This window comes from Monodon monoceros, unplaced genomic scaffold (genome assembly GCF_005190385.1).
Source record: "Monodon monoceros isolate NGI ecotype Baffin Bay Population unplaced genomic scaffold, NGI_Narwhal_1 Super_Scaffold_20, whole genome shotgun sequence".
Taxonomy (NCBI): domain Eukaryota; kingdom Metazoa; phylum Chordata; class Mammalia; order Artiodactyla; family Monodontidae; genus Monodon; species Monodon monoceros.
The window spans coordinates 47,907,341-47,934,935 of record NW_021703777.1 but is presented as its reverse complement, the minus strand read 5'-3'; the positions used below and the strand labels follow the sequence as shown (position 1 = coordinate 47,934,935).

The following is a 27,595-nucleotide window of genomic DNA, read 5'->3' as shown; positions in this document are numbered from 1 at the left end:
TTCTAGTTATGTTTCTCTTTGGTGAATTATTTATTCTTGCCCTTTCTCTTTTAGCATTTGCAATATTTCAAGATTTTTTTCTTTTTTGGTTGTCTATTTGGCTAGGCATTGTGCATACTTAACCTGTGGACTTTTTTTCTAAATCAATAGATTTTTCCAGTGAAACACTGAGATAATTTTTTCCTAGTTAATAATTAGCAAAAAATTCTGCAGAGTGATCAAATAAAAATCAAATATGAGGTATATGAGAAATTGGTTAAACAAGTTACTTTTTTACTAATAGTGTCAAAGAATAATATAAAAACTTGATTTTCCTCAGTCACGTTACTTTCTTTTGTGAATGTGATTTCTTAAAAAATGAAACAGTTAAAACTTACAGGTTTTCTTTTCTTTTTCTTTTTGACTGAATCCTTAACCCTGCCCACAAAGCCTCAAGATGTAGGTAAGAAATTTACTTGTATATCACCTAAGGAATGACTAAGTTGGGATAATTTCTATTTTTTTAACTTTGTTTTCTTTCAATTTAATTTTTTGCTTGCTTTTTTCTTCTTCTCCCTAGTTTACATATACTTATCAGATATTGTGAACTAACCTTCCCAGATATTGTATTTTGGTGATCATATTACCCTATCTATAGACAGAGACAGTTATCACACCCAGAAAATGGTCACCGGCCTTATGGTAGTATAGGAAATGTTGCTGGGAGGCATAATTTGGATTTGAAAATATTAGTATTTCTTGCAGATGTGTATAGTGTATGGTAACAGTGGAACATTAGATATGAGTTAAGATTTTTCTGGAAACTTTGGTTGTTCAATGTATCTCCCAACTAGGTGGTAAACACCATAAGAATATGCAGGACCTTGCTTCTTCCAACTGTACAGTTTGTAAATCTCCCCAAGCCTGGCTGATGCAGTGTCAGCCTGGAGGAAAAGGTGACTTTTATATTTCTTCTGCTCAAAGGGGGAACACTTTGAACTTCATCTGTTCAGAGGTGTCTTTTTGTAATCCCTCTGGCCTGAAAGGATCGTATTTTTGTACCTCGCACCAAGGTGCTGTAAGTGTTGCCATGGCCCTGAAGACGTGGATTGTGTCTTAATTTGGTACCCCCTACAGCGTCTGCTAGTGATCCCAGTCACCAGGCTTGAAGAAAGGTGGTCATTCTTGAGTTTTCCTTATCCTTTGCCCCTGTAACAACTTACTAAAAAATCCTGTTAATTTTTGTCTCCAATATCTTTGGCATTCCTGTTTTCCTTTGCACTTCCATTACTCCTACCAAAATTCATGTCCTGCTGATTTCTCAGTAGGATAATGGCAAAAGTCTCCTAATGGGCTTCTTGCCTTTTCTCCACCCCATCCATTCATTCTTCCATCCATCTAGTTGACAAATAGTCCTCGTCACTTTCTATTTGTCAGGCACTGTGGGAGACCCCAATATATCAGACATACCACTACCTGCCTGGTATTTCTTAGCATATAGAAATGATGATATTACTATTCTATATAAACATTTTCAGTGGCTCTTCATGGCTTCCATTTGGAGCCCAAATTCCTCAGCTTTATATGAAAGATATACATAATCTGGACCCAGTTTCTTTCTATCTTAGGTTCCATTATTCTTCTTTATGACCCACTTTTTCATCAGAGTGGATTAATTGACTTTCCCCAAAGACATCCCAGGATTTCTTACCTTTGTGCTTTTACTCACATCATTCTCTCCACAAAGAAATATGAGTTTCCTTATTTCTCAGCTAGCTGAAATCTTGTACATTTTTTTTCAGACTCAACTTATATGCACCTCCTCCTATATTCCTTTTCTGGTTCCTCACCCAGAGATCATAAAGCATTCCTGTCATATACTTACCCACATTACTTTAGAGCGTCATATAGATTGTACATTGTATTATAGTCATGTTCATGACTCACCTGCACTGTGAAAGTATTTAGGAACCCAAGGTCCAGGGGGAGATGTTTTAGTCATCATTGATTGTCTCATAGTATCCAGCACAGTACTTTGCAAAAGTAAGGACTCCATGAAAATAGTCTATGTGAACAAATATAAATGTGCTCTGATAAGTATATGCTCACTGGGAGGGAATCAATGATTTAAGACTAGTTCAGAGATCACTTAAATATCTGTGTCTGACTAGCACTACAATCTATTACTACTACCAGCAAGCTCTGGTATCTCTTGTTGGGCACAGTTGTAGCATTATATCACTTAACAACGAAACCACATACTACTTTTCTAGTCATACATGACACTTAGTGGGGAAATGATGCTTGTATCTGACACTTGTGGCTGGGGAGCCATCAATAGTAAATCTAAAGTTTGGTCAGTGTGAGATTAATTCAAGTCAATTCAACTTAATGAATATTTTTTGAGCACGTAATCAACTGTGATTAAGATCTAATATTTGGTTCATATGATGTCTCTTCTTCATGTTAAATAGGCCAAAATTATTTTCTGCCATCAGTTATCTATTTTATACTTTATAAATTTATCACATATAGTTATTTATCGGGAAAATGTTGAAATACCAGGACATATAATAACCTGAATATCTTTGCTTTTCAGATGATGTCAGTATCACCCAGAAATTTATAGAGGATAATATTGGATATATGTGAGTTTCTCTAAACTCATTTTGATGACGATGGTGTTTACTATAAGCTTATCTGGTATCTTCCAGAGATATTAACGCTTCTCAAAAGTAATGTAAATAAATATAAACCATATCAAAAAATAAATACAGTGTTAATCATAAAATTCAGATGAGGCAATTGAATTGTCAAGAAGTTGTAAAAGTTATAGCCTTCACACTTTGATAATTTCCTGAGGTTAGTCTGCAAGTGGGTGTTCCTATGAGTTTTTGGTTGGACATAAATCGAAATTCTGCAGGTCATCATTGTGTACTCTGTGTGGACTGTTGCAGCACCATCATTGCATTTGCTCAATATATTCAGGAGGCATCCTTTGAAGAAGTAGAAATGTTGGTAAAAGCCATGACAGAATACAGAGATAAATGCTTGGCTGACATGACACTCCCAGAGTGTTCAAAATTAGCTGTAAGTAAATTGTTTGCATTTCCTAAACAAACAAGCTTATTTGTCAACACTGAGAGAATTTTTGCCTTGGAAATATAAAAAGAGAGATGCTCTATAGCCCTCACTTTTATTTTTTGATTAAAAAAAACTTTTTAAAAAAAACAACAGAAATTTATTCTCTTACAATTCTGGAGGCCAGATGCCTAAAATCGAGGTGTTGTAGGGTGCGCTCCCTGCAGAGGCTCTAGGGAAGAATCTGTTGAATGCTTTTCTCTTAACTTCTTGTGATAACCAGCAATCCTCGGCATTATTTGACTTATAATTACCTCACTCCAATCTCTGCCCCTGTCATCACATGGCCATCTTCTCTCTGAGTCTCTTCTCCTCGCCTTATAAGGACAGCAGTCACATTGGATAAGACCCTCTCAATAACTTGGTTCCATCTGCTGAGACCCTATTTTCAAATAAGGTCCCATACACAGGTATGGGGATTAGGAATTGAACATAACTTTTGGGGGGACATTTTTCAACCCACAACAATGAGTATCTGGCTAGTCTCATTACAAGATTCCAATAATGAATTCTTCCTCCACCTGAATGAATTTGGACCTTGAAGCCAACTTGGGAATAAGGAAGAGTTAGTTCAATGTACCAACATAGTGGCCAAAAGCTATGTCTCCAGAAGGACACTAAAAAAGCTGAAACGTACAGGGGCCTGAGGAGTGCTATTTTCTGCCATCTCTACTAAATCGCCACTCAAATGTGGTTTCGGGGCAGAATGAGAGTCTCTGTTCAAAATATGTATTTTAATTTTATCTATAACCCAGAGAAACAATTAATATAGGAACTGCTCATAGCAGAAATCATGGTGAGGGAGGTGAGTAATACAGATCTTAGATTCCTGAAAGCATCACCTCTTGGTGTCAGGACGGAGAAATCTGGGCCCCTCATTTTAAAATTAATTAATTAATTAATTAATTATTTTGGCTGTTTTGGGTCTTCGTTGCTGCACGTGGCCTTTCTCTAGTTGCAGCGAGCGGGGGCTACTCTTCATTGCGGTGCGCGGGCTTCTCATTGCTGTGGATTCTCTTTTTGCAGAGCATGGGCTCTAGGCGCGTGGTCTTCAGTAGTTGTGGCACACGGACTTAGGTGCTCCGTGGCATGTGGGATCTTCCCAGACCAGGGATGGAACCTGTGTCCCCTGCATTGGCAGGCAGATTCTTAACCACTGTGCCACCAGGGAAGTCCTTGGGCCCCTCATTTTTATTTTGCCTGACTTTAGTATTTAGGGTAAGGCACTTTCTTAGGAGATGCAATTCTGTGTAATGATGCACAGGAGGACTTGGTTATGAGCTTGCAGTCCACGCCGTAAGTATACAGGCAGGAAGACAGGAAATAGCCTGGCAAAGTAGAGGTACTTTCCTTACCTGCCCCTCTCAATATGTACTGTACTGTCACACCCCCTTTTCTTGGCCTCCTCCCAATAGAGTCACCATCTGCATCTCTAGAAGACTATTACTAAACATTATCACTAAATACTTCACCAACACATTACACTCTGGTCATGTGACCTTGGAAGAGAAGGAAAAAAGCCATTATGAAAGAGAAATGTAGGCAGTAGAGAAATAGGAAGAGGTTGAAGGGCCTCGGGATAGGATAGAGAAAACTTCCCAAAGTGTGGGATGGTTGTCAAGGGTGTGGGTAAAGATGCTCTGCTGGTAATATTGGGAAAATTTGGGAATCTCTTTTGCAAAGGGTGACACTCACCACTTATTGTCTCCATTGTGTCATCTCAGAAGGTTGAAAAATGTCATAATGAAAAAAAATGTCTTTTATTTTTCTGTTGTCCAGAATGATGTTTTACTGGAAAATATATGTACTATGGAGGGACTGCCACAAAAGCATAATTTTTCACACTGCTGCCATAAGGCTGACTTTGAAAGAAAACATTGTTTCCTCCATAATAAGAAAGCTGATGTAGGATTTTTGCCTCCTCTCCCTACTCTGGATCCTGAAGAGAAATGCCAGACTTATAAAAATAACAGAGAATCTTTTCTAAACAAGTAAGTTTAATTTTAGTAGAAAAATGATTTAATTGAAGAATTATTCTTAGGCTAAATCCAATATCTCTTCCAAAAGAACATAGCTGGGTTTCTTGATCATTTAGTTCATTCAACATGCATTTGTGTGTCAGATTCTGTGGTCATTGCTGAGGAGATGAATAAGATATGAAACCTGATTTCAAGATCCTTTCATTGTGATGTGTATTTTCTAATGGGATGAGCCCCAGAACTGAAGGGTGTGCATGGCACCAAAGTTCTACTGGAGGAAATAATATAGTCTTTCAATGGAGAGTTATAGCTTTTACTAAGGGTAAACATTACATTAATGGATGTTTAGCAAAAATCTGTTTTCAGTAGTGTAGTAGTTGTAGAAGCAGAGACATTTTCTGGAAAGCTTAAACCACAAAGCTTGTTTGAACGTAAGTGATTATGATCTCCAAATCTTGGATGGAGTGTGTATAGGTAGCTGTTCTTTGAACCTGAAAAGGAGAGATGCTGACCATCTGGCATGATAGGGGAAGAAAAAGAATAGCCAGAGCCCTGTGTTTATGATTAGAATGGCAATCATCATTCTTCTCTGGGAGCTGGCAACTTCAGTGATACAACTTTTATTGGAGACTCGATAACGCTGCCTTCCATTGAAGCCTTCAGTAATGGGAAATCCTTCTCTCACCTTTACTTTCACAACTTGTTCTTCTTGTCTTTTTAAATCTTCTCTTTTCCTTCCCTTGTCTACCATTTATTCATTACCTTCTTGTTTTTTTCTTTCCCTCCTTCCTTCCTTTTTTCTTTTATAGTTATATCTACGAAGTTTCCAGAAGGAACCCCTTTGTTTTTGCCCCTACACTTCTTACTGCTGCTGCTCGTTTTGAGGAGATGACTAAAACATGCTGTGAAGAACAAGAAAAAGCTAACTGCTTTCGAACAAAGGTGGGTACTACATTTGTTTTCTTAAAAGGACAAGGATTCATCCCAAACTGTAGATCTTTGCTTAAAATTAAATTATAGCAAAAGAGTTGTTTACCATTTAAAAACTATTCTCTTGCCACTTTCACTGGTTTTTCAACCCATTGGCCACCTGCTACTGATCTAAATTTCTTATTACTTGAGACCCTTGAAAGACAATTGCCCATTTCTAGGGTTTCTCTTCTGGCTTTGTCTTCCTTGTGAATTGGAAGGAAATGCTAGTGAGTAAATAACCAGGGTAAAAATGACATTTTATCTTCTATCTTGGACAAGTCCTCTTTTGACTACCCATAAAACTGAATCATCCTGGTAGAGATGGACTAGCTCACAGCACTCTTCACCACTCATCTTCCCATCAAGTATAATTCAGTCATTGGGAAGACTGGCCCCACCTTTATAATAAGCCACAAATTTATATTTTGATATGTACATTTCCTGAGATAAAAACCCCATAATTTTCTGTTTCTGAGCAAAGTTTGGAATTGTTTGGTTGACATGTGGTTAAGAAATAAGAGAATAGTGGGATTTTGCTCTTGCTTCAACAGAATTTCTCTTTATCCTTCAGGCAGAAACTTTCATACAATATTTAAAAGCATTATCTTCTTATCAAAAAAATGTCTGTGGGGCACTTATGAAATTTGGACCGCAAATCTTAAAATCTATGTGAGTTTTATAATGAGTATTTTGTTTCTACTTGTATTTTCTTGTCTAAGTCCCATTTTTGTTAAATCATTGATGACTTTTTATTTATACTCTTCCTAGTTCCTCAAGGGTTTTGAGGTGGGTCTCAGTCTGGGTGGATTACTCAGACCAGGACATTAGGTCCGGATGAGAGAAGACCTGCAAGGTGGGGAGACCCCAGAGAGAAAAAGGACTACTTCTGAGTTAGTTTTTGGTTAGTTGGGAATCTGAGCGGGTCCAGGAGTTCTGAACCTGAGTTTTAAAACCTTCAAGTGCTTTAGACATGACTTATCCATCCATCTTTGACTTTAATGACTAGGAGACTACACTCTAGGGATAAATTTTATTTTACATGCTTACCCTAGCCAACTAGCAATGATGCTAGTGCAATGTTTTGTGAAAAATTCTGAGATTTCAAATAGATCAGCAGGAAAGGATTCTGTGGTGAATAACCTATACCAGCCATGGGCTTACAACAAGAAATGGTGGTCCTTAAAAGAAGTGTTTTGCTATAACAATTATGGAAGAGGGCACATCTCTCAGGCCCTTTTTTCCCCAGTCCTGATCTAGGACTCAAAATATCAGCCTAGGATTTTCAAAATGATCATGTGGGCCATGCAATATATAAACATTGGTAAAGCCATCAGTGAAAAAACAAGGGTACCACATGCTTACTGCAGCTATCTGTACTGTATTAGCAAAGAGCTCCCTCTTGCCTTACTTGCTGTTCAAGTTGTTTTAGTGGTTTATCAATTCTATTTCCAGAAACATTGCTGTACTTAGTCAAAAATTCCCCAAGATTGAATTTAAGGAACTTATCTCCCTCCTAGAAGATGTTTCTTCCAAATATGATGGATGCTGTGAAGGGGATGTTGTGCAGTGCATCCATGGCAGGGTAAATATTCTATAAAACCAAGTAAAAATAGTGATTTTGCGGGTGGCTATTTTTTATTTTGAAGTTGCCCTAATGTGTGGCTACTCACCACAATAAAATCAGAATGTTGATAAATTGGTTGGGATTAACAGATAACACTACTATATATAAACTAGATAAACAACAAGAACCTCCTGTATAGCACAGGGAACTATATTCAATATCTTGTAATAGCCTATGATGGAAAAGAATCTGAAAAAAGAATATATATATATTCTTTTATATACATATATATTCAGTTATATATATAACTGAATCACTTTGCTGTACACCTGAAACTAATACAACATTGTAAATCACCTATACTTCAGCAAAAAATAAATTGTTAAATAATAACATAAAATGAATAAAATTAAAAATGTTAACAAATAAGACCAAATAAAACTTTGGAGCTTTTTATACATGGGATTGTTTTTAGGTTACTCAGCAGATTCTATTTTATATGGCTAAATGCACATGACATAAACTCCAGGAATTTAGAATTTGTGGACATTAATTTAGGCCAGACTAAAGTTTTCTTTAATATTGCAAATACTCTTTAGCTATATTAGAAGTTAACAGTAAAGCTCAGAAAATGATTCATCTTTATGTTTTTAAGAGTTGCTTTGTCTGAGTTTCTTCAGGCTATTTAGGAACAGTCTTTCCAGATAAGTAAATATGTTAATTTAAAATAACTCTTACTCTAGTCTTTAAAGTGATTCTCTAATGACATATACTGGTAAATATATTGTTGACCTAGTTGAAGTTGTTTATGCATATGAGGGTAACACAATTTCATTAAAAATATCCCGACTTCTTAGTTGAAATTAGGCTTTTTCTTAGTGACTTTTAATTAGTCTTACTGTTTTAAATTCACAAGGAAACGTCATGTAAATTAGACAACTTGAATTTTAGAATATGAAGATATGTACATTTTATTTCAAGTAGTGGACAGTAGATATCACCAAGAATTATTTTGTCCTTAACTGTATTTCAATGAAAAGCAATCTCACTCGCTATTTACTTTTGTTTGTTTGTTTATGGGGATGTTGGTTTTATAATATTAAATTTAATGTACTGAAAAGATACGATTGAAGATTTTTCCCTGAAGTTTGGAGCTGAGACTAAGGGATCATATTATATTCTTAATATCCTTTTCTTTGATGGTTTTATGTAGAAATATGAGGAATAGAATCGTAATTTATTCAAAATAGAAATTAATTCTCAGACAATAAGAGATGTGTTGCCTAGAACGATGATGGCCTTAGGGGAAATGTATATATGTTTGCAAAGACGGGCTCCCTGGTTCTAGGCGGTTTGCTGGAAACATGGTGCCAGCCTCCTTTCCATTTCTCACCTCAGCCTAGAGCTTCATCTCATTCCTTATCCTCAGTGTTCCCCAGAAGAAGATTCCAGGCCCGGGAACAGCTTGAGCAAAGTCAGAGAGTCTGGAATAGCCTCGTGCTTTGACAGAACTCAATGTAGTTCATGAGACGCTAGGACAGAGAGTAGGAGGAATGTACAGTCTAATTCTGGAGCGTCTGGAGAGAGGACTAGAGGCTAGACTAGCTTTTAAAAAATTATCCAACTAAGGTGTAACCAAGAGAGCTTCACCCTCTCCCTTATTCCCGTAACTTTATATGGAGGTCAGAATTGGGTAGGGAGAGTGGGGAGAGGGGAGAGAGTAGGGTTTACTATTTTGTACATTATTTGATAATTTGAACAGCTTCAGATTAATAATATCTATAGGAAAATGACAACAATGAGCAGAATATCTCCTTATGTTTGAGAAGCCTTCATCTGGTAGTTGCTGTAGTGGTTCATTAGTTTACCATTCTTTCATTCACTTATCAAATATTTCTTGAGTTTCTACTATATACCTGACAATGTGGTTTCAGGCCATAAGAGAAGAAATCTAGGATCATAGATATTACAGTAACATGTCTTTGGTGGCCCTCATTAAAGTACAGATAAACTCTCATGGGAAAGAAACAGCATTTAGAATTTAAAATGCCGATACACCAGTGGAGTAGGGGTAAAGTATTTAAAAGATTAATACTTAACAATGAATGTAAACTTATGAGTCTATTTTTCATAACTATATCATCTAAAATCCTGAGAAATAAAGCTTGCCTTAATATGAAAGTTCATTGTATTAAATCAATACAAAATTTAATTATCTATCAAATTAGCTGATGAAACAAGGCCAGATGTTATGCACATGGTTGATTTTGCGTTGATTTCGGAAGGAAAATCCAGCCCTGACCATATTGTGAAAATAGTCATTTCCCATTCTTATTTGATACAGAGCAAGGTTATGAGCCATATTTGTTCAAAACAAGATTCCATCTCCAGCAAAATCAAAGAGTGCTGTGAAAAGAAAATACCAGAGCGCGGCGAGTGCATAATTTACTCAAATAAAGATGATAGACCAAACAACTTACCCCTAAGAGAAGCAAAGTTTACTGAAAGCGAAAATGTGTGTGAGGAACGAGATGCTGACCAAGAGAACTTCATGGCTGAGTAACATAACTCTATATTGACATTTATCAGGAAAACAGAAACTTTGGATTTGACCTATTTTGGCTAACTTGGGTGGAAGGAATAGGGATCATTTAAATCACATAAGTATTGGGTCTCACCTAATTTTAAGAGTCACGGCTATCGATTACAGTCTTTTTACATGATTTTAAGAAAATGCAACTGTGTTATGATGTGATGGCTAACATTTATTGAGTACTTGATATGTGCCAGACAATGGGCTAAGTACTTTATATGAATTATTTATTTTAATTCTCATACAGTCATGTAAAATAAGTGTGATTTCTCCCAATTTTCAGATGAGCAAACTGAGGTACAGAGAAGTTAAGTAACTTGTTCAACTCTCACAGCTAAAATATGGCAGAATAGGGATTAGACCCTAAGAGGTCGGGCCTGAGAAGTTGCAGGCTTACCTGCCATGCTCTGCCCTCCCTTGCCATCCCACCCCCTACACAGCTGCCCAGCTGTTCAGGGGAAGACTAGTTGACTTGGAGCCAAAAGGACTAGATTTGAATCCTGGTTGAGTCAGTGGGACAAAAGTTAACCTCTCTGTATTGTAGGTAATCATATATAAAATTCATATAAGAATATTTGTTCATTCCAAATATTTTGGTTATAAAATATAATCCAGGGACTTTACTAGGTTAGACAGGGTTCTTATCCCCAGTAAGCTTTCATCAATAAGAAGTGTGATGTGAGAAGACATAGCCTCATAAATAAATGATAAATGCTCTTTAATTTCTGATAGCACTAGATGATAGGTAATGTGGGGACAGGGGAGGAAGTCCCTGGGGACCCTGGAAAGGCTTGATGGGAAGGAGGTACTGGAAGAAATTTTAGTAATCTGGACAGAAGGAGTAGAGCATGGATAGAAGTGTAAAACTGCTTGGTGTATATGTGGTTGTGAATAGGGTTTCTGCAGTGAGAGAGGAGGGTAGTGAGAGGTAGATGGGTCAGATCATACAGGCATGCTAAGTAACGAGATGCCACTGAAGGGTTTTCACTGAAGAATAAGGAAGGACAAAATCACTTTTGTTTTTTAGAAACTTCATCTGGAATGAATCCCAGTTTGGGGCTTAGGTGGTTGGTAAGTAGTTTTCAGACTCAATGAGATGGGAAGTATGGGGGAATGTTTTGTGGGAAAGAGAATATGCTTGAATCTGACCACTTTGACTTTGAGGTGCCTGTGAGGTAATTAACTGGGAATGTCACGAGATAATTTAATATATGAACCTGGAATTCTGGAAGGAGGTCTGGATTGAAGATACAGGTTATTGAATACTTACCAAATTTTCAGTGCTTCTCACCTATTAACCAATTTAATTTTCAGAACGACCTTCTGAGGTTAGAACACTTTTATTATCCTCATGTTACAGGCAAGGAAACTGAGGCACAGAGGTTAAGTAACTTGCTACAAAGTCACACAACTAATATGTGGTGGAGCCAGGATTCAAATGTAACCAGTGTGGCTTCAGACTCCTGCTCTTATAACCACTGTGCTCTATTGCTTCTCATGAGTCAAATTAATCTAAATGATAGATGCAAGGTGTTTCACTTGTACCTGACATATGCTTGCTAAATGGAAGCAATTTTCGTCCTCATCCTCTGCATCATCTCCATCACCATCACTATGACAACTAAAATAGTGTTTGAAGCCTGGGGAGAAATGATAGAGCAGCAATGAACATGCTGAGCCAGAAATGTTTCAGGTGCAGTTTTTCTGGATGCAAACATTTGATGCAAGACCTCAGTGGATCTGCCAGGCTAGGGTTGGCTCCCAGGGTTTTTTTTTGCAATATTTTGGTGGTGTGTTTTTAGGTGCAATTTTACTCTTGGAGAAAGGTCCACGGCTTACATGAGATATTAAGGGGAACACTTGATTCTCTGAAGGTTAAACACCACTGCTTTAGGATATGGGAATGTATCCCACAAATGGGATTGAGAAGGCAGGTGGGGAAGCAGGAGAGATGATGTCAGAAAAACCAAGAGTAATCAAGAGAAAAAGGTTGCAAACCAAAAAGAGATTATAAAACGTCCCTTGGACTTGGAGAACTCTTGTGAGGTATTGCTCTCTCAAAACATAGACCATTTTTACTTAATTTGAATGAATAAAGAAGATACTTTTATGAAGAAGTTTCTAAACAGCACAGTCGAGGTAGTTAAAGAAAACACCTCTCTTTTGAGCAGAGTCAACTTGGTTTAAACAAGAATAAAGTAGGCATCCTATGGGACCTAGGTTCAAATTTTATACTTCCATTAACAGCCAGGTGCTTAACTGGTCTGAAACTTAGTTTCCTCAGCTATAATATAGTACTTATCTTGAGGGTTAAGTGAAGTTAAATGAGAAAGTGTTTTATAAAGGGTAGGAAGCCTATCTTGTTCTCCTATGCACAAAGCTTGATCCAGTGCCTCGCACCTACTAAGGGCTTAATAAGTGTTAGCCTCTTCTCGCTCCCTTTCTCACTTTCTCCCCAAATCACACCCACATATACTTCACCGAGGCCATGGAAACCTGCACCAATGACTTAGGGTGGCAGGAGTGATTATTCCCATATTTGACAAGTGACAGGATGAAGGAATGAGCAAAGGCTGCTCCACAATCTCTCCCTAAGTTGGCACCGGGAGTGGGGAGAAATCCATATTCCCACCATCTCAAGATGGAGGTCTGAATGCATTTTCCAACAGAATTATACTCATGTATTTTCTAAAGTATTGGTGGCATGATCTACTATTTCTGATGCTTTATGGGTTAAATCATTCTAACAATGAATGCTAAATACCTTTAATCATTCTATCCCTCCAAGTAAAAGGATTGTTAGTTTAAAACATAATATGGAAGAGAACCTTTGTAAAATGATCTCCTGTTGTCAAAATGTCCTCTTAAATCATTCCCTGACCAAACCAGAGGAGGAACTTAGCATATGAAGACAGACTCAGTGTTAGAAGATCTCTCTAGAGTAAAAGATAGCAGGATTTGGTGTTTTGCTCTTTCTCGAAGTTCTAATATACAAAATATTTTACACATCGCAGGTTTCTTTATCAATACTCAAGGAGACATCCAGAACTGTCCACACCAGAGTTGTTAAGAATTGCTGGAGTGTATGAGGATCTCCTGAGAGAGTGTTGCAACACGAAAAACCCTCCAGACTGTTACAGACATGCGGTAAGTTCCATCCTAGTAGGCTCAGAGAATTAAATAAACAAAATAAAACAACAAACATTTAAAAACTATCAAAGTTTCACTCTGGTTCAGAAGGTGGAAAATGTGATTGACAAATCTGAGTCTACCTTAAATTCAGTGTAAGTTGATCATAGGGAAGACCAACATCATTGGTTTGGGTTACTCATAATGTTTTGAACTTCAAATCCTGTGTGTTGATGCAAAAAATTCTTCCCATTAAACATTTATATTGTTATTTATGTACTCTGTAGTTTCTTGGGCCAATTCAATTTTTTGTTATAGTAAAAATAATAAATGATTATTAAAGATGATTAGGAAAGTATCAAAATTTACAAAGAAAAAAATAAAAATTTTCTGATTCTGTCACCAAGAAATAGCTATAATTAACATTTTTTCATCTTTTCTATGCATATATGCATACATTTATATGTGTGTTTAAAAATAAGATTGGAATAATACTTTCTTAAGAAATTTTTGGATCTGTTTTTATTTATTGGCATAAAAAACATTTTATGTTATTAAACAGACTTTAAAAAAATGTATTTATTTTACATGATGGTATTCCATCATAATAATTGATTTAAATGCTCTCATACTGTACGTTTGACATTTTGGACATTGATTTAACTTTTTAAAAATTTTATTTATAAGTGACCCTGAGTATCTCATTCCATTCATCATTATTAATATTTATGGTTATTTTCTTTAGACAGATTATCAGAAGGAAAATTATTAAGTCAAATTATATAGACTTTAAAATAAAAAATATTTGATACAAATGGCCAGGTTACTATCTAGAAAGTTATTAGCAGAATATAGTCCTATAACAGTGCTTGAAAATGCTCATCTTACCTCCACCTTCACCAACATTGCACATAGAAATTAACTTTGCTAAATAATGAGCATTTTTTAAAATTTTAATTAATTTTTTAATGAAGTTAAACTTTTCCCATATGATTTTAGCTACTGTAGTTATAAATTTCCTGTGGACAATTTGTTCACGTCTTTTACCCATTTTCCTGTTGAAATTAGCATTTTTAATATCAGTTCATATGCACTTTTTGTGTATTATAGAAATTAATTATTTGTCATGTTTGATTTGTTTCTCATTCATTTGATAAGTGTTGCTTTTGCTTTACTTAAAAAATTACCTCCACTTGCCAAAAATGCCAGTTTACACCCATTCATATTTGAGCAAGAAGTAAGAAGACTTAAGTTTTATCCAGCTCTACCGCTGTCCCTAACAAGGAGGTCTGTTCCTGATCCTTAAATGAATCATAGTGCTAGAAAATTCTCTTTATTATATGGAGACACAATTCGTCCCACAGCATTCATCCACTGGTGTGTAGTTTTCTCTCTAGTGGTCACTTAGTAGATGTCCAATTTTATGCCGCGTGAGAGAGAGTTTGTCAAATATTTGAGGACAGTTATTGGAGGTTTTAAGTTCCAGTTCTAAGTGATGAAAAAGAAGATATAAAAAAGATACATGTGATTAAAAATGTTATGTAGCAATACTTATTCACTGGGTGATTCTAGGCAAGCCACTTGACTTCATAGGGCCAGATAACTTCTCTGGCCACTTCAAAGTGAGAATCAATATGATCATTGTCTGGGAATTCCCTGGTGGTCCAGTGGTTAGGACTCGGGCTTCCACTGTAGGGAACACGGGTTCGATCCCTGATCGGGGGACTAAGATCCCACATGCCGTGACGCGGCCAAAATAAATAACGAAATAAATACATACATACATAAAAAAAATAAACAGCTTGTCACCTCTTTCTAAAAAAAAAAATGATCATTGTCAACATCAGATTTGAATTTCACTTTGCAGACTGGAAAGCTCTATAAGGTAATGATACCTCTACAAGGTAATGATAATGAAAAATTTGAGCTTTCAAATTTAGCAAAAACTATATCTATAAATTAAAAATTCAAATTCTTACATATATAAAAACTACCCTCAATTTAATGAGTAGTGTATGATAATTAGAGTTTGAAAATGCTATATAAATTAAAAGAGCAATTAGACAAGTTGACTTGAAGCTTATGATTAAATTTTAGATAAAATGTTCATAAACATGATTGTTCGTATTTTCAGGAAAACAAATTCAATGAGACAACTGAGAAAAGCCTCAAGATAGTACAGCGAGAATGTGAACATTTTCAGATTTCGGGGAAGGATGACTTGAAATACCAGTAAGTTGTTTGCACAAGTAGGTTAACAATGGTGACCAGGTTAAAATAAAGAGTGCCACAAAGTGTCAAAATCTTAGCTCAGTCTTTTAGTTATGACAAGTTCATAAACTCTGGGAAAGAATAAAAACACAAAAGTCAAGAAGGCACATTGAGCTGTCATATTAAGCCTTTACCAGAAATGAGGCTAGAAGTTGAAGACATACAGGATTCTGGACAAACTGATTCTCTAATGCATTAGTTTTTGCTTGGACTACCTTTCTCACTCTCAGCCCAGAATTTCTGGATTTTACCCTGTTTCAGGGGTGTGGGATGGGATGGAGAAAACTTCATGTTGTTATAATTTCCCAAGGAAGAATTATTTAAGGAAATAATTCTTATTGAGTAAAAAAAAATAATTCTGGATTTACTTAACACTTTACTATTCATTTTTAAGTATTCTTGTGAGCATTCATGAATAATATGAAGTTTGTTCTGGATTTTCTTAATTAATTACCATGCTAACGTATTGCGTGTTGAAACCAAACATCTTCAAGTCACAACAAAACACAGTTTAAAAAATATATTTTCACTATTTCTGCAATTGGGCTGTTATCTGAAAACTCAGCCCATTAAATATCTTTGTTTCCTCCATCTCAGATTATCCTTTTCCAACATGTATCTATTAAATTTTCCCTTTGAAATATTTATTAACTGCTCAAGGGATATCAAGCAGGATCTTACATACTAGCTAAGATGTTTTCTACCAAGGAGCTCCTATACTCACAGGTGAAGAAGGATGGGCAAATCTGAGAGTTTCTGAATTATCATGAAATTAGAAGGAAACCGAAATACAGGGATCTAAGAGGCAGGGTGCAGGAAAACAGGAAGTGAAGAGACTGTTCTCTACCACTTTATGAGAGAGCTGAGCTTCATGTTGCCCTTACGTTGGTTGTCCCTAGCCTGGCAGGGTTGGGGCTTCAGGGGGCTAGACAAGGGAAAATGGGTACCTGCTTTTGTTCAGAACAAACAGACAAATGTTCTTTCAGCTACCTCATCAATCTCACAAAACTAGCCCCCCAGCTCTCCACTGAAGAACTGACCTTTCTTGGCAAGGAAATGGTGACAGCTTTGACCACCTGCTGTACACTGAGTGAAGAGTTTGCCTGCGTTGATAATTTGGTGAGCCTGGCCCTTGTGCCTGACTATTCCTAAAAGAAAAAACAAAAAAAGGATGCTTTTGCACTCATTCATTTATAGTGATTATCCGTCTTCCTCTCTTCATTGTTTTCAAGTTTGTTAAGCAAGGAAGGTCAAGTTTTATTTTTGGCTTACTGTGTCAAAGTCCTGAGAAGCAAAAGAGAAGTCTTAAATATTTGCTTGGGGTTCTCCAAATCATCTTTATTACTTCTTATTTATATTAGAAGCAATTTGTTAGAGCAAACCACTTGGAATCATAGAATTATTTCAGAATGATAGAGAAAATTTCATAATCTTAAGTAACGGGATAGATTCTCTCTCTTGTCCCACCAGGTCAGTAAGAGAATTGCTGTTTCCAGCCCAGTTCGGGTTGGGTGCACCTTTTTAGGCCTGGGGTGGACAGTACGTGGGGGACATCCCAGAAGGGGACTAAAACTAAGGGCCACAGTGTCCTAATGCCATTTTCAGTTGGCTGTTTGCAGCTCTCTGCTCAAAATCACAAATTTGTATATATGTTAACAAGAATTAATCTCTAGACATTTAAATTGCTATGGCTTGCATTTTTGTTATAGTGTCATTTAGGACACCAGCCTCTACTTTTCTTTGCACATCGTTTCATGTTACAAGTGCATGAGTTTTTCTAAGTTGACAGTGATACTAGCACAAACTAACAATTCATCTAGCTGTATTTCAAAACTCCATTGCAACTTTCATTGGTATAGGTGGACTTAGTTCTTGGAGAGTTATGTGGAATAAATGAAAATCGAAGTATCAACCCTGCTGTGGACCACTGCTGTAAAACAAACTTTGCCTTCAGAAGGTCCTGCTTTGAGGGCTTGGAAGCCGATAAGACGTATGTGCCTCCATCTACCTCTCAAGGTTTATTTACCTTTCACACAGACTTGTGTCAGGCTCATAATGAGGAGCTCCAGAGAAAGAAAGACAGGTACAGACATTCTCTACTGTTCACCTTTTTCTTCAGCCGGAAGACATAGCATGTATTAATGAGAAGTTTTATTGTAATGGATATGTGATTTTTGGTGTTATAATCCTGTTCTTTCTGTCACACTGTCCAGTCTGCCCAATTGTAAGTTAAAACCTAGCTAGTCTTTTCCTTTGCTAGAGCCTTGGAGGGTCCAAAAGACTGTGATTTGGAAAGGTGGGAGAGAGTAGCCATAAAAATGCTCCTAGAAGGGTCAAAATGAATCAGATTTTCTTGAGAGCATGTCATAGATGTTTGCTCTGAGAATCTCTCTTAATGTTTGCAGATAAGAGAGGCCCAAAAGGAACAGGAATTTTGCTTTTGTTTTCTCAGGCAATGCTATAAATGCCAAGGAATCAGATCTTTTTTCTTTTTTTTTAGATTAAGCAGTGTCTGTATCAAGTGGAGTGGAAACAGAATTCAGTTATTGAGGAAGGGGGAATAGATGTTGCTTTGGACATGAATTTTCTAGAGACATCAAATGTAGTCACATAGTCTACAATATTGTGCATATTGAAGACTTACTATATGTTCCCATATTTTATACAATTTCATCCATGGTTACATAGCTCTCCAAAGATTGTTATAATGGAATCCATCCCATGTGTTTAACAGGAAAGTTTCAGGACATCCTTTCAAAAGTGGAATATTTTAACTTTTTACATTCACCCAAATGGAGATTCCTAAGACATATGATTCTATAACTAGCCTTTTGGAGAAGAGGGCTGCAGAAAGAAATCGTTAATTAATTCTGTTTGACTCACTGGGTCACAGGTTTCTTGTCAACTTAGTGAAACTGAAGCCTGAACTTACAAGGGTGGAGCTGCAGTCATTGCTGGTGGATTTCACAAATGTGGTGAAGAAGTGCTGCCAGGCCCAGGGGCCTGAAGCCTGCTTCAAGGAGGAGGTACTTCCAGCTCTTTTCCCCCTGAAATCCAACTGGTATTCCTGGTCAAACAAAAGAAACCAGAACTCCCCTTAGGACCCCCCTTCCTCCCTGCAATGTCTCCCAGGCTGAGGCCTGAGAGCACAATCGCTACACAACTAAATATGCAGACGTCTCTCTGACAGGGTTTTGGCACCATCTCCTTGGTGACGACATGGTGTAAGAAAAGGCATCAGGAAATCATAGGTTCTATGCTGGCAGTCGTGGTCATGTCACTTAATCTGAACTGCGGTTCATCTTCTTTAAATGAGGATGGTAATAATTATCCTTGAATTATACCATCCAGTTGGTTAATAAATCGTTAATCTGACTTGCAAAGGAGATCATATCAGTCTCAAAGAGAGGGGAACAGGAAGGACATCAGGAAGTGATGAGGTCCTTCAGGGGGTGGCTGTGTCACCTTCCTGGCCTTTGTCCCAACATCCCCTGCTAGAGAATACCTGTGTGTGAAGTGAGGAGGTGGCAGAGAAGATGAGAGGAGATGTGTCCCCTGCTGGTTCGTGTTCCAAGAGCCTCAGGCACCTGTGAGTGTCAGCCCCAGTGGATGCTCCTTGGAAGTACCTTGCTCACTGTTTCTTTCCTAGTGACACCCACTCCCCTCCAGACTCACTCACAACTCGTGCACACACACGTACTTCATTCACACTCACAGGCACACACACACACACACACACACAGAGCTTTCATTCTGGTTGAGAGCCCTCTGTTTTTCTGAGTGAGTGCTTAATCTGGGAATTTTTTTTGGCACAAACTACTAGTTTTTTGAAAAACATGCTTGATTTCATTAGAGGGTATTAGTGTCATTTAGCATTTATCCGGGTGACTGTATGTATTGAGACCACATAAAGGGAGAGATGAATTCGCTGGCAGTTTGTAAAAGGCTGGGGTGTCTGTTTCCAAGATCACCAGAAGAAATTGTTCATTGTCTCCTGTACAACACGGGAGTGGTTTAACTTTTCTTTACAAAGCTCAAGACAATATGCTTCTCTAAATTCAAATAATAATGTCTTAAATTTTTCTTTCCATTTTTTTTATTGGAGTAGAGCTGCTGCACAGTATTATATAAGTTACAGGTCTATAATATAGTGAGTCACAATTTTTAAAAGTTATGTTCCATTTATAGTTATTGTGGAATACTGACGATCTTCCCCATGTTGTATATCCTTATAGATTATTTTGTACTTAATAGTTTGTACTTCTTAATCCCCTACCCCTATATTTCCCCTCCCCCCTTCCCTCTCCCTATAGGTAACCACTAATTTGTTCTCTATATCTGTGAGTCTGCTTGTTTTTTGTTATATTCACTAGTTTGTTGTATTTTTTAGATTTCACATATGCATATATCATACAGTATTTGTCTTTGTCTGACGTATTTCACTAAGCATAATGCCTTCCAAGTCCATTCTTATTGTTGCAAATGGCAAAATTTCATTCTTTTTTTTAATCTCTGAGTAGTATTGTATTGTATATATGGGCCACATCTTCTTTATCCATTCATCTGTCGATGGACACTTAGGTTGCTTCCATAGCTTGGCAATTGTAAATAATGCTGATATGAATGAACATTGGGATGCATGTATCTTTTCAAATTAGTGCTTCTTTTTTTGGACACATATCCAGGAATAGCATCACTGGGTTGTATGGTAGTTCTATTTTCAGTTTTTGGAAACCCTCATACACTGTTGGTGGGAATGTAAATTGGTGCAGCCACAGTGGAAAACAGTATGGAGGTTTCTCAGAAGTCTTCCTATGTGTTTTTATTTCTCTTTTTTTTTTTCTCTCTCAGGGTCCAAAATTGTCAGCCAAAAGTCAGGTTGCTTGAAAAACATCAAGTAAAATTCACCAAAGGTAATAACTTGTATCTCAATCAAAGGCTAAATGTATTGGTAACTTATTTGGTCGTTTTGGCTTTTCCCTTCTCATGCTTCAATGTCAATTTCTGGCTCATCCCCCATGCCTTACACCTAACAGACCCCAGTACTTGTCCTGTAATGTTTCTCTGAGTATCATTCACTCCTTACGGGATGGCACAGCTGCATTTGTGCTAGCACACTCTTACTGTCCCAGCAGTTTTCTGAATACCTAAAGGTATCCACTCTTCTGCCCTTCTGCTACTACAGTCAGATGTCTGGACCAGAAAGGAAAGGCAACAGAATCTATGAATGTTGACAGGGAGAGCAGGGGGTTGGGATGGGCAGACAGGCCTCAGTAAACTGTTCTAAGAGTCTCTTGCTTCAGTATTTACATAAAAGAAAAGTGATATGTTAGGGATTTCAAAAATGTGTATAAAGGATCTCTTCTTCCCTGCAGTTTGTGTAAGACAAATTCACAAACTTTAGGAACAAAATGTTGAGTAGATATAGCAAGGATGTTCAGTGTCCAGGAAGAGAGACCTGGACCTCCACAGGGAGTGGGTTTGGATCTATGAAAGGCAAAACATAGTTACCACTAACAGTTTTTTTTATGTACATGAATTTCCATCACTCAAGTTATAACATTTCGTATTCTTTTGCTGCACAAGATTCTATTTTTCTTTCCAGGTTTCAGAGAAAAGAGAGGAAGACCAGCATACCTGCTTCCTATCTGTCCTGTGGTGAATTTCGTTTTCTGAGAACACAGTAAAAAGATTCTTCTGTAATCATTATCTGAGATCATGTTATTGCAGCAAGCAATAAACAACAACATTATAAAGTTATTTCTCAAAGACTAATTGTCATGTGTCAACTTGTTAACCAAATTAAACAATCAAGAGTCATTCATTCCATCAGGATCTTTGGCTCATTGGTTAAATCTACTACTTTATGGAAGACAGGACTCTGAAATAGCAATTGTGAGGGCAGAATCCTCACAGATTCTGTTCTTGATGCTACTGGGAAGAAAATGGGGAGTTGTGGGCATGCAGCATGACCTTTACTACTACAACTACTATTACTGCTACTACTGTTATTACTAGCTGGGATTGAATGTTTTCAATGCAAAAACATTGTTGGAGGTACTTCTAATGCATTACCTCATTTAACTGTAATAACTCTATCAAGTAAACCTTTTTTATTCCCATTTTACAGATAGGGAACCTGAGGCTTGGGGATATAAACAAATCTGTTCAATGTCATATGACTAGTATTGCCAGAACCAAGGTTTGAATTTGAGCCCTCTAATTTCAGAAGAATATTCTTAGCCACTGTACACACTGCCTGTGTACGGCCGTGTTGTGGGTGTCTTATAAAATCTGTTATTCAGAGAAGGGGAAAAGTGCCCAAGGCATCTGTGACAGTGACTCTTTTCTCCCTGCATCCCCACTCCACACCAAAATTGCTATTATGCTGGAGCTGTAAGCTTGGCAGTGACGTCTAAGGAGAGGGAGTGGTAGGAACTGGGAAGCCAGGAAATGAAGGTTCGTCATGGGATCATGGCTTGATGATCCTGGCTGTTCTCTAAACTTTTAAGGTTTTTAGTATTTCAGTGTCTGAAATGAAAGATTATGACCATCGAAGAGATAACACATGAAAATATTCAGAGTTCTTTTGGTTTAACATTTAGAGCATAGTGTTTGGGATTCTCATTCATTTATCAACAAATACTTATTCGATCCTACGGTGTGTCAGACATTGTGGATGCAAATATGAGGCAATTAGACATGGTTCTTAAGTCCTGCTGGGCAGGGAGAAGGATAGTAAGCAATTGCATAGAGTGTCATAGGTGCAGGATGGAAACAGCCGCTGCTGTGGGAGCACATAGCACCCGCACTCAGTCTAAGCTGAAGATGCAGGCGGGCGGGGAGCGGGGGCATTATATTCCTTCTGCCAGTAACTTGCTGTATGGCCTCAGACACAAGAACCTTACGATTTAAGACTCCCATTTCTTGGTGTAGGGTGAAAGAATAATCTCCACGTCGCAAAGGCTTTAGAGAAATGTATTAAATTACTATATAAAGTATCCAACACAATGCCCAGCAGATAATAGGTGTTTAATTCATGAAGCTATTTTGTCCTTTTACCACTTTTCCAAGCACTCTTGTTTATTAACAAGGATAATAAGGAAGAAAATTTTACTTAAATAATAATAAGTTCATCAAACAGAAGTGAAACAGAGCATAGTTCGCTAATTCAATTTTGTACCTAGTAGTGGATTCTGCTATGTGTCCAGTGCTATCTTAAGAGCAGCAGATATGAAACCAGAGACTCAGGAAACTCTGCCATCACAAGACTCTATTATCACAGAGGAAATTGCCCTGCAACTCTCTCCACTGATGTGCCAGAGAACACACTGATAGAAGGCGGGTAACCCGTGTGATGTGAAGAAAGGAAGGAGAGGAATGTTTTATTCAGAAGTCGTGTTTTTCCTGGAGAAGAGAGGATTTGGAAAAAGGGCAAGTCACACTTACTCTATTGCTCAGACAGAATCCATACCAATGAATAGAACATACCTGGACTCACTCGATGCAGGAAGACTTTTCTAGTACTGGAGAGTTTTGGAAATGTGATCAGCCTCGGGTGCTATAATGAGGGCCAAGACTGAAGGTGCGTGAGCCATCACCACCCAGGTTTTTGGTGGGATCCAGCCTTGCTCTTTCTAACTCTGTTTCTATGATTTGGACTAGAATTAGGTTTCCTGTAAAAATAATATTTATTAAAAATCATCATTGTGTCCTGTACTCGGACACCTTCCATTTTTGATCTTAAAGGTCAGCATGGAGATCTTCCTCTCTTAGAGAACAAATTCTGTGCTGTCTTTTGAATTCTTTCACAAAACCCATTCCCTTACCTTTGCTTAAATAATCTCCACAGCTTGTCTTTCCTCTGGTCTAAAATTCTGTTACTAATTACTAATAAAGAGCTTAACTTTTTTTTATTTCTTCAAGAATCTCTTACTGTGAAAGAAGGATTACCATGAGAAATTAATTTTGTCCAAAATTTTTAAAAAGAGGAATTAGTTTAGCACACATACAACAGTTTTTTTTTTCTTTAAGTGACAGTTACAATCAATTAATAGTGGCTGTAATGAGGCATTGTGCCATGAATGATTCTAAGGCTAGTCTAGGTTCAGAGAAAAAGAGTACAGTGATCAATTAGTAATGTCTGCAATGGGTGACAGTCTGGCAGCACTCATCCAAAGGATTTGCTATCCCTAGAGCAATAGGTCCATTTCTGATCGTCCCAGGAGGCTTAGAGTAAGATCTCAAGGGAACAGCTCTAAAGATGCAAGACAGAAAGAGATGCTGAGCATTAGGACTGTTTAGAGGACCCCGAAAACCTACCACACAGGGCCATCCATATTCTTTACCATAAGCCAGTGTGTCCCAAATCTAAATAACAGATTTGTTGTTGTTGTTTTGCAGGCAAATATATCTGTCTCACTTGTGGTATTTCTTCGCCTAGGAAACCAGAAATGAGAATATGTGGGTAGAAGAATCAAGCAATGGACTGCCAGCTGTAAAGATTATCCGGTCCAAACACTCCATCTATAAATGAGGAAACTGAGGACAGGAATGGTTAAAGTATTAACCAGTGATCTTCCATTTCCAAAACTTCTAGTCTTTACATTTAGCTTAAACCTTTTTTTTTAACATATTTATTGGAGTATAATTGCTTTACAATTGTGTGTTAGTTTCTGCTGTATAACAAAGTAAATCAGCTATACATATACATATATCCTCATATCTCTTCCCTCTTGCCTCTCCCTCCCTCCCACCCTCCCTATCCCACCCCTCTAGGTGGTCACAAAGCACCGAGCTAATCTCCCTGTGCTATGCGGCTGCTTCCCACTAGCTATTTTACACTTGGTAGTGTATATATGTCCATGCCACTCTCTCACTTTGTCCCTAGCTTAAACATTTTATTTAATTAGTAATCAACTGTGTCCCGCCCTAGACCCAAGACTGGATGATTGGCAAAACAGAAAATAGCTGAGGGATGTTGGGACCTCAGCTGTTAATACTAGCTCTTGGTTGTTGTGGGCTCTGACATCAGACAGACCTGAAGTTCTACCTGTGAGTCCATGAGCAAATTATATGACCCTGAGTCTTAATTTATTGTTCAAGAAATAAGAATATGGCCATCTAAATATAATCATACAAAGTGCCAGACTCACAGCAAGCACTCAGTAAATTAGGTCACATTCCTTTGGGTTTGCTCCCAAGATCTATGCTCCCCACTCTCTCCAGCGACCTAAAAATGTGCCCAGCACTGGAACTCAGGCCTTCACCATTTATTTGAATCTGGGAGAGTACATGTTTACCTGATCTCCTGGCATTTTCGAACTTTGTACACGTCAACAAACATTTCTAGGAAATGAGGTATTTACCAAAAGTGTTTATTGATTATTTTATTCCAAGGTCTATGTGGTGTAATCTTGAAAAAAACAGGTAGATTGACATGACTCATTTTATTTTATTTATTTATTTTTTAACATCTTTATTGGAGTATAATTGCTTTACAATGGTGTGTTAGTTTCTGCTTTATAACAAAGTGAATCAGTTGTACACATACATATGTCCCCATATCTCTTCCCTCTTGCGTCGCCCTCCCTCCCACCCTCACTATCCTACCTCTCTAGGTGGTCACAAAGCACCGAGCTGATCTCCCTGTGCTATGCGGCTGCTTCCCACTAGCTACCTATTTTACGTTTGGTAGTGTATATATGTCCATGCCACTCTCGCACTTGGTGCCAGCTTACCCTTCCCCCTCCCCATATCCTCAAGTCCATTTTCTAGTAGGTCTGCGTCTTTATTCCTGTCTTGCCCCTAGGTTCCTCATGACCTTTTTTTTTTTTTTTAGATTCAATATATATGTGTTAGCATACGGTATTTGTTTTTCTCTTTCTGACTTACTTCACTCTGTAGAACAGACTCTAGGTCCATCCACCTCACTACGAATATCTAAATTTCGATTCTTTTTATGGCTGAGTAATATTCCATTGTATATATGTGCCACATCTTCTTTATCCATTCATCTGTTGATGGACACTTAGGTTGCTTCCATGTCCTGGCTATTGTAAATAGAGCTGCAATGAACATTTTGGTACATGACTCCTTTTGAATTATGGTTTTCTCAGGGTATATGCCCAGTAGTGCGATTGCTGGGTCATATGGTAGTTCTATTTTTAGTTTTTTAAGGAACCTCCATACTGTTCTCCATAGTGGCTGTACCAATTCACATTCCCACCAGCGGTACAAGAGTGTTCCCTTTTCTCCACACCCTCTCCAGCATTTATTGTTTCAAGATTTTTTGATGATGGCCATTCTGACTGGTGTGAGATGATATCTCATTGTAGTTTTGATTTGCATTTCTCTAATGATTAATAATATTGAGCATTCTTTCATGTGCTTGTTGGCAGTCTGTATATCTTCTTTGGAGAAATGTCTATTTAGGTCTTCTGCCCATTTTTGGATTGGGTTGTTTGTTTTTTTGTTATTGAGCTGCATGTGTTGCTTGTAAACTTTGGAGATTAATCCTCTGTCAGTTGCTTCATTTGCAAATATTTTCTCCCATTCTGAGGGTTGTCTTTTGGTCTTCTTTATGGTTTCCTTTGCTGTGCAAAAGTTTTGAAGTTTCCTTAGGTTCCATTTGTTTATTTTTTGTTTTTATTTCCATTTCTCTAGGAGGTGGCTCAAAAAGGATCTTGCTGTGATTTATGTCATAGAGTGCTCTGCCTATGTTTTCCTCTAAGAGTTTTATAGTGTCTGGCCTTCCATTTAGGTCTGTGATCCATTTTGAGTTTATTTTTGTGTATGGTGTTAGGGAGTGTTCTAATTTCATTCTTTTACATGTAGCTGTCCAGTTTTCCCAGCACCACTTATTGAAGAGGCTGTCTTTTTTCCACTGTATATTCTTGCCTCCTTTATCAAACATAAGGTGGCCATATGTGCGTGGGTTTATCTCTGGGCTTTCTATCCTGTTCCATTGATCTATATTTCTGTTTTTGTGCCAGTACCATACTGTCCTGATTACTGTAGCTTTGCAGTATAGTCTGAAGTCAGGGAGCCTGATTCCTCCAGCTCCGTTTTTCGTTCTCAAGATTGCTTTGGCTATTTGGGGTCTTTTGTGTTTCCATACAAATTGTGAAAACTTTTTTCTAGTTCTGTGAAAAATGCCAGTGGTAGTTTGATAGGGATTGCATTGAATCTGTAGATTGCTTTGGGTAGTAGAGTCATTTTCACAATGTTGATTCTTCCAATCCAAGAACATGGTATATCTCTCCATCAATTTGTATCATCTTTAATTTCTTTCATCAGTGTCTTATAATTTTCTGCATACAGATCTTTTGTCTCCTTAGGTAGGTTTATTCCTAGATATTTTATTCTTTTTGTTGCAATGGTAATTGGGAGTGTTTTCTTAATTTCACTTTCAGATTTTTCATCATTAGTGTATAGGAATGCCAGAGATTTCTGTGCATTAATTTTGTATCCTGCTACTTTACCAAATTCATTGATTAGCTCTAGTAGTTTTCTGGTAGCATCTTTAGGATTATCTATGTAGAGTATCATGTTGTTTGCAAACAGTGACAGCTTTACTTCTTTTCTGATTTGGATTCCTTTTATTTCTTTTTCTTCTCTCATTGCTGTGGCTAAAACTTCCAAACCTATGTTGAATAATAGTGGTGAGAGTGGGCAACCTTGTCTTGTTCCTGATCTTAGTGGAAATGGTTTCAGTTTTTCACCATTGAGGACGATGTTGGCTGTGGGTTTGTCATATATGGCCTTTATTATGTTGAGAAAGTTCCCTCTATGCCTACTTTCTGGAGAGTTTTTATCATAAATGGGTGTTGAATTTTGTCGAAGATTTTTCTGCATCTATTGAGATGATCCTATGGTTTTTCTCCTTCAACTTGTTAATATGGTGCATCACATTGATTGATTTGAATATATTGAAAAATCCTTGCATTCCTGGGATAAACCCCACTT

At 37.4% G+C, this 27,595-nt stretch overlaps 1 protein-coding gene across 4 annotated transcripts; it reads left to right on the top strand.

Annotated features, from left to right (window-relative positions):
• Positions 1–328: 328 nt before the first annotated feature.
• AFM (afamin) lies at positions 329–22,073 on the top strand. Of its 4 annotated transcripts, XM_029235558.1 has the most exons (15): positions 329–442; positions 2,579–2,627; positions 2,937–3,069; positions 4,900–5,111; positions 5,909–6,041; positions 6,643–6,740; positions 7,524–7,653; positions 9,980–10,194; positions 13,243–13,375; positions 15,492–15,589; positions 16,615–16,747; positions 17,488–17,711; positions 18,522–18,654; positions 20,480–20,541; positions 21,234–21,384. In XM_029235558.1, exons 1-14 carry the CDS (start codon positions 358–360, stop codon positions 20,513–20,515), a joined length of 1,812 nt encoding a protein of 603 aa, XP_029091391.1. In that variant the 5' UTR covers positions 329–357; the 3' UTR covers positions 20,516–20,541; positions 21,234–21,384. The 4 variants fall into 4 exon arrangements, with proteins under 4 accessions (XP_029091391.1, XP_029091390.1, XP_029091393.1 ...); XM_029235559.1 differs by lacking the exons at positions 329–442; positions 2,579–2,627 and adding an exon at positions 2,639–2,841 and having other exon boundaries at positions 21,234–22,073; XM_029235557.1 differs by lacking the exons at positions 20,480–20,541; positions 21,234–21,384 and having other exon boundaries at positions 344–442; positions 18,522–19,924.
• The last annotated feature ends 5,522 nt before the right edge of the window (positions 22,074–27,595 follow it).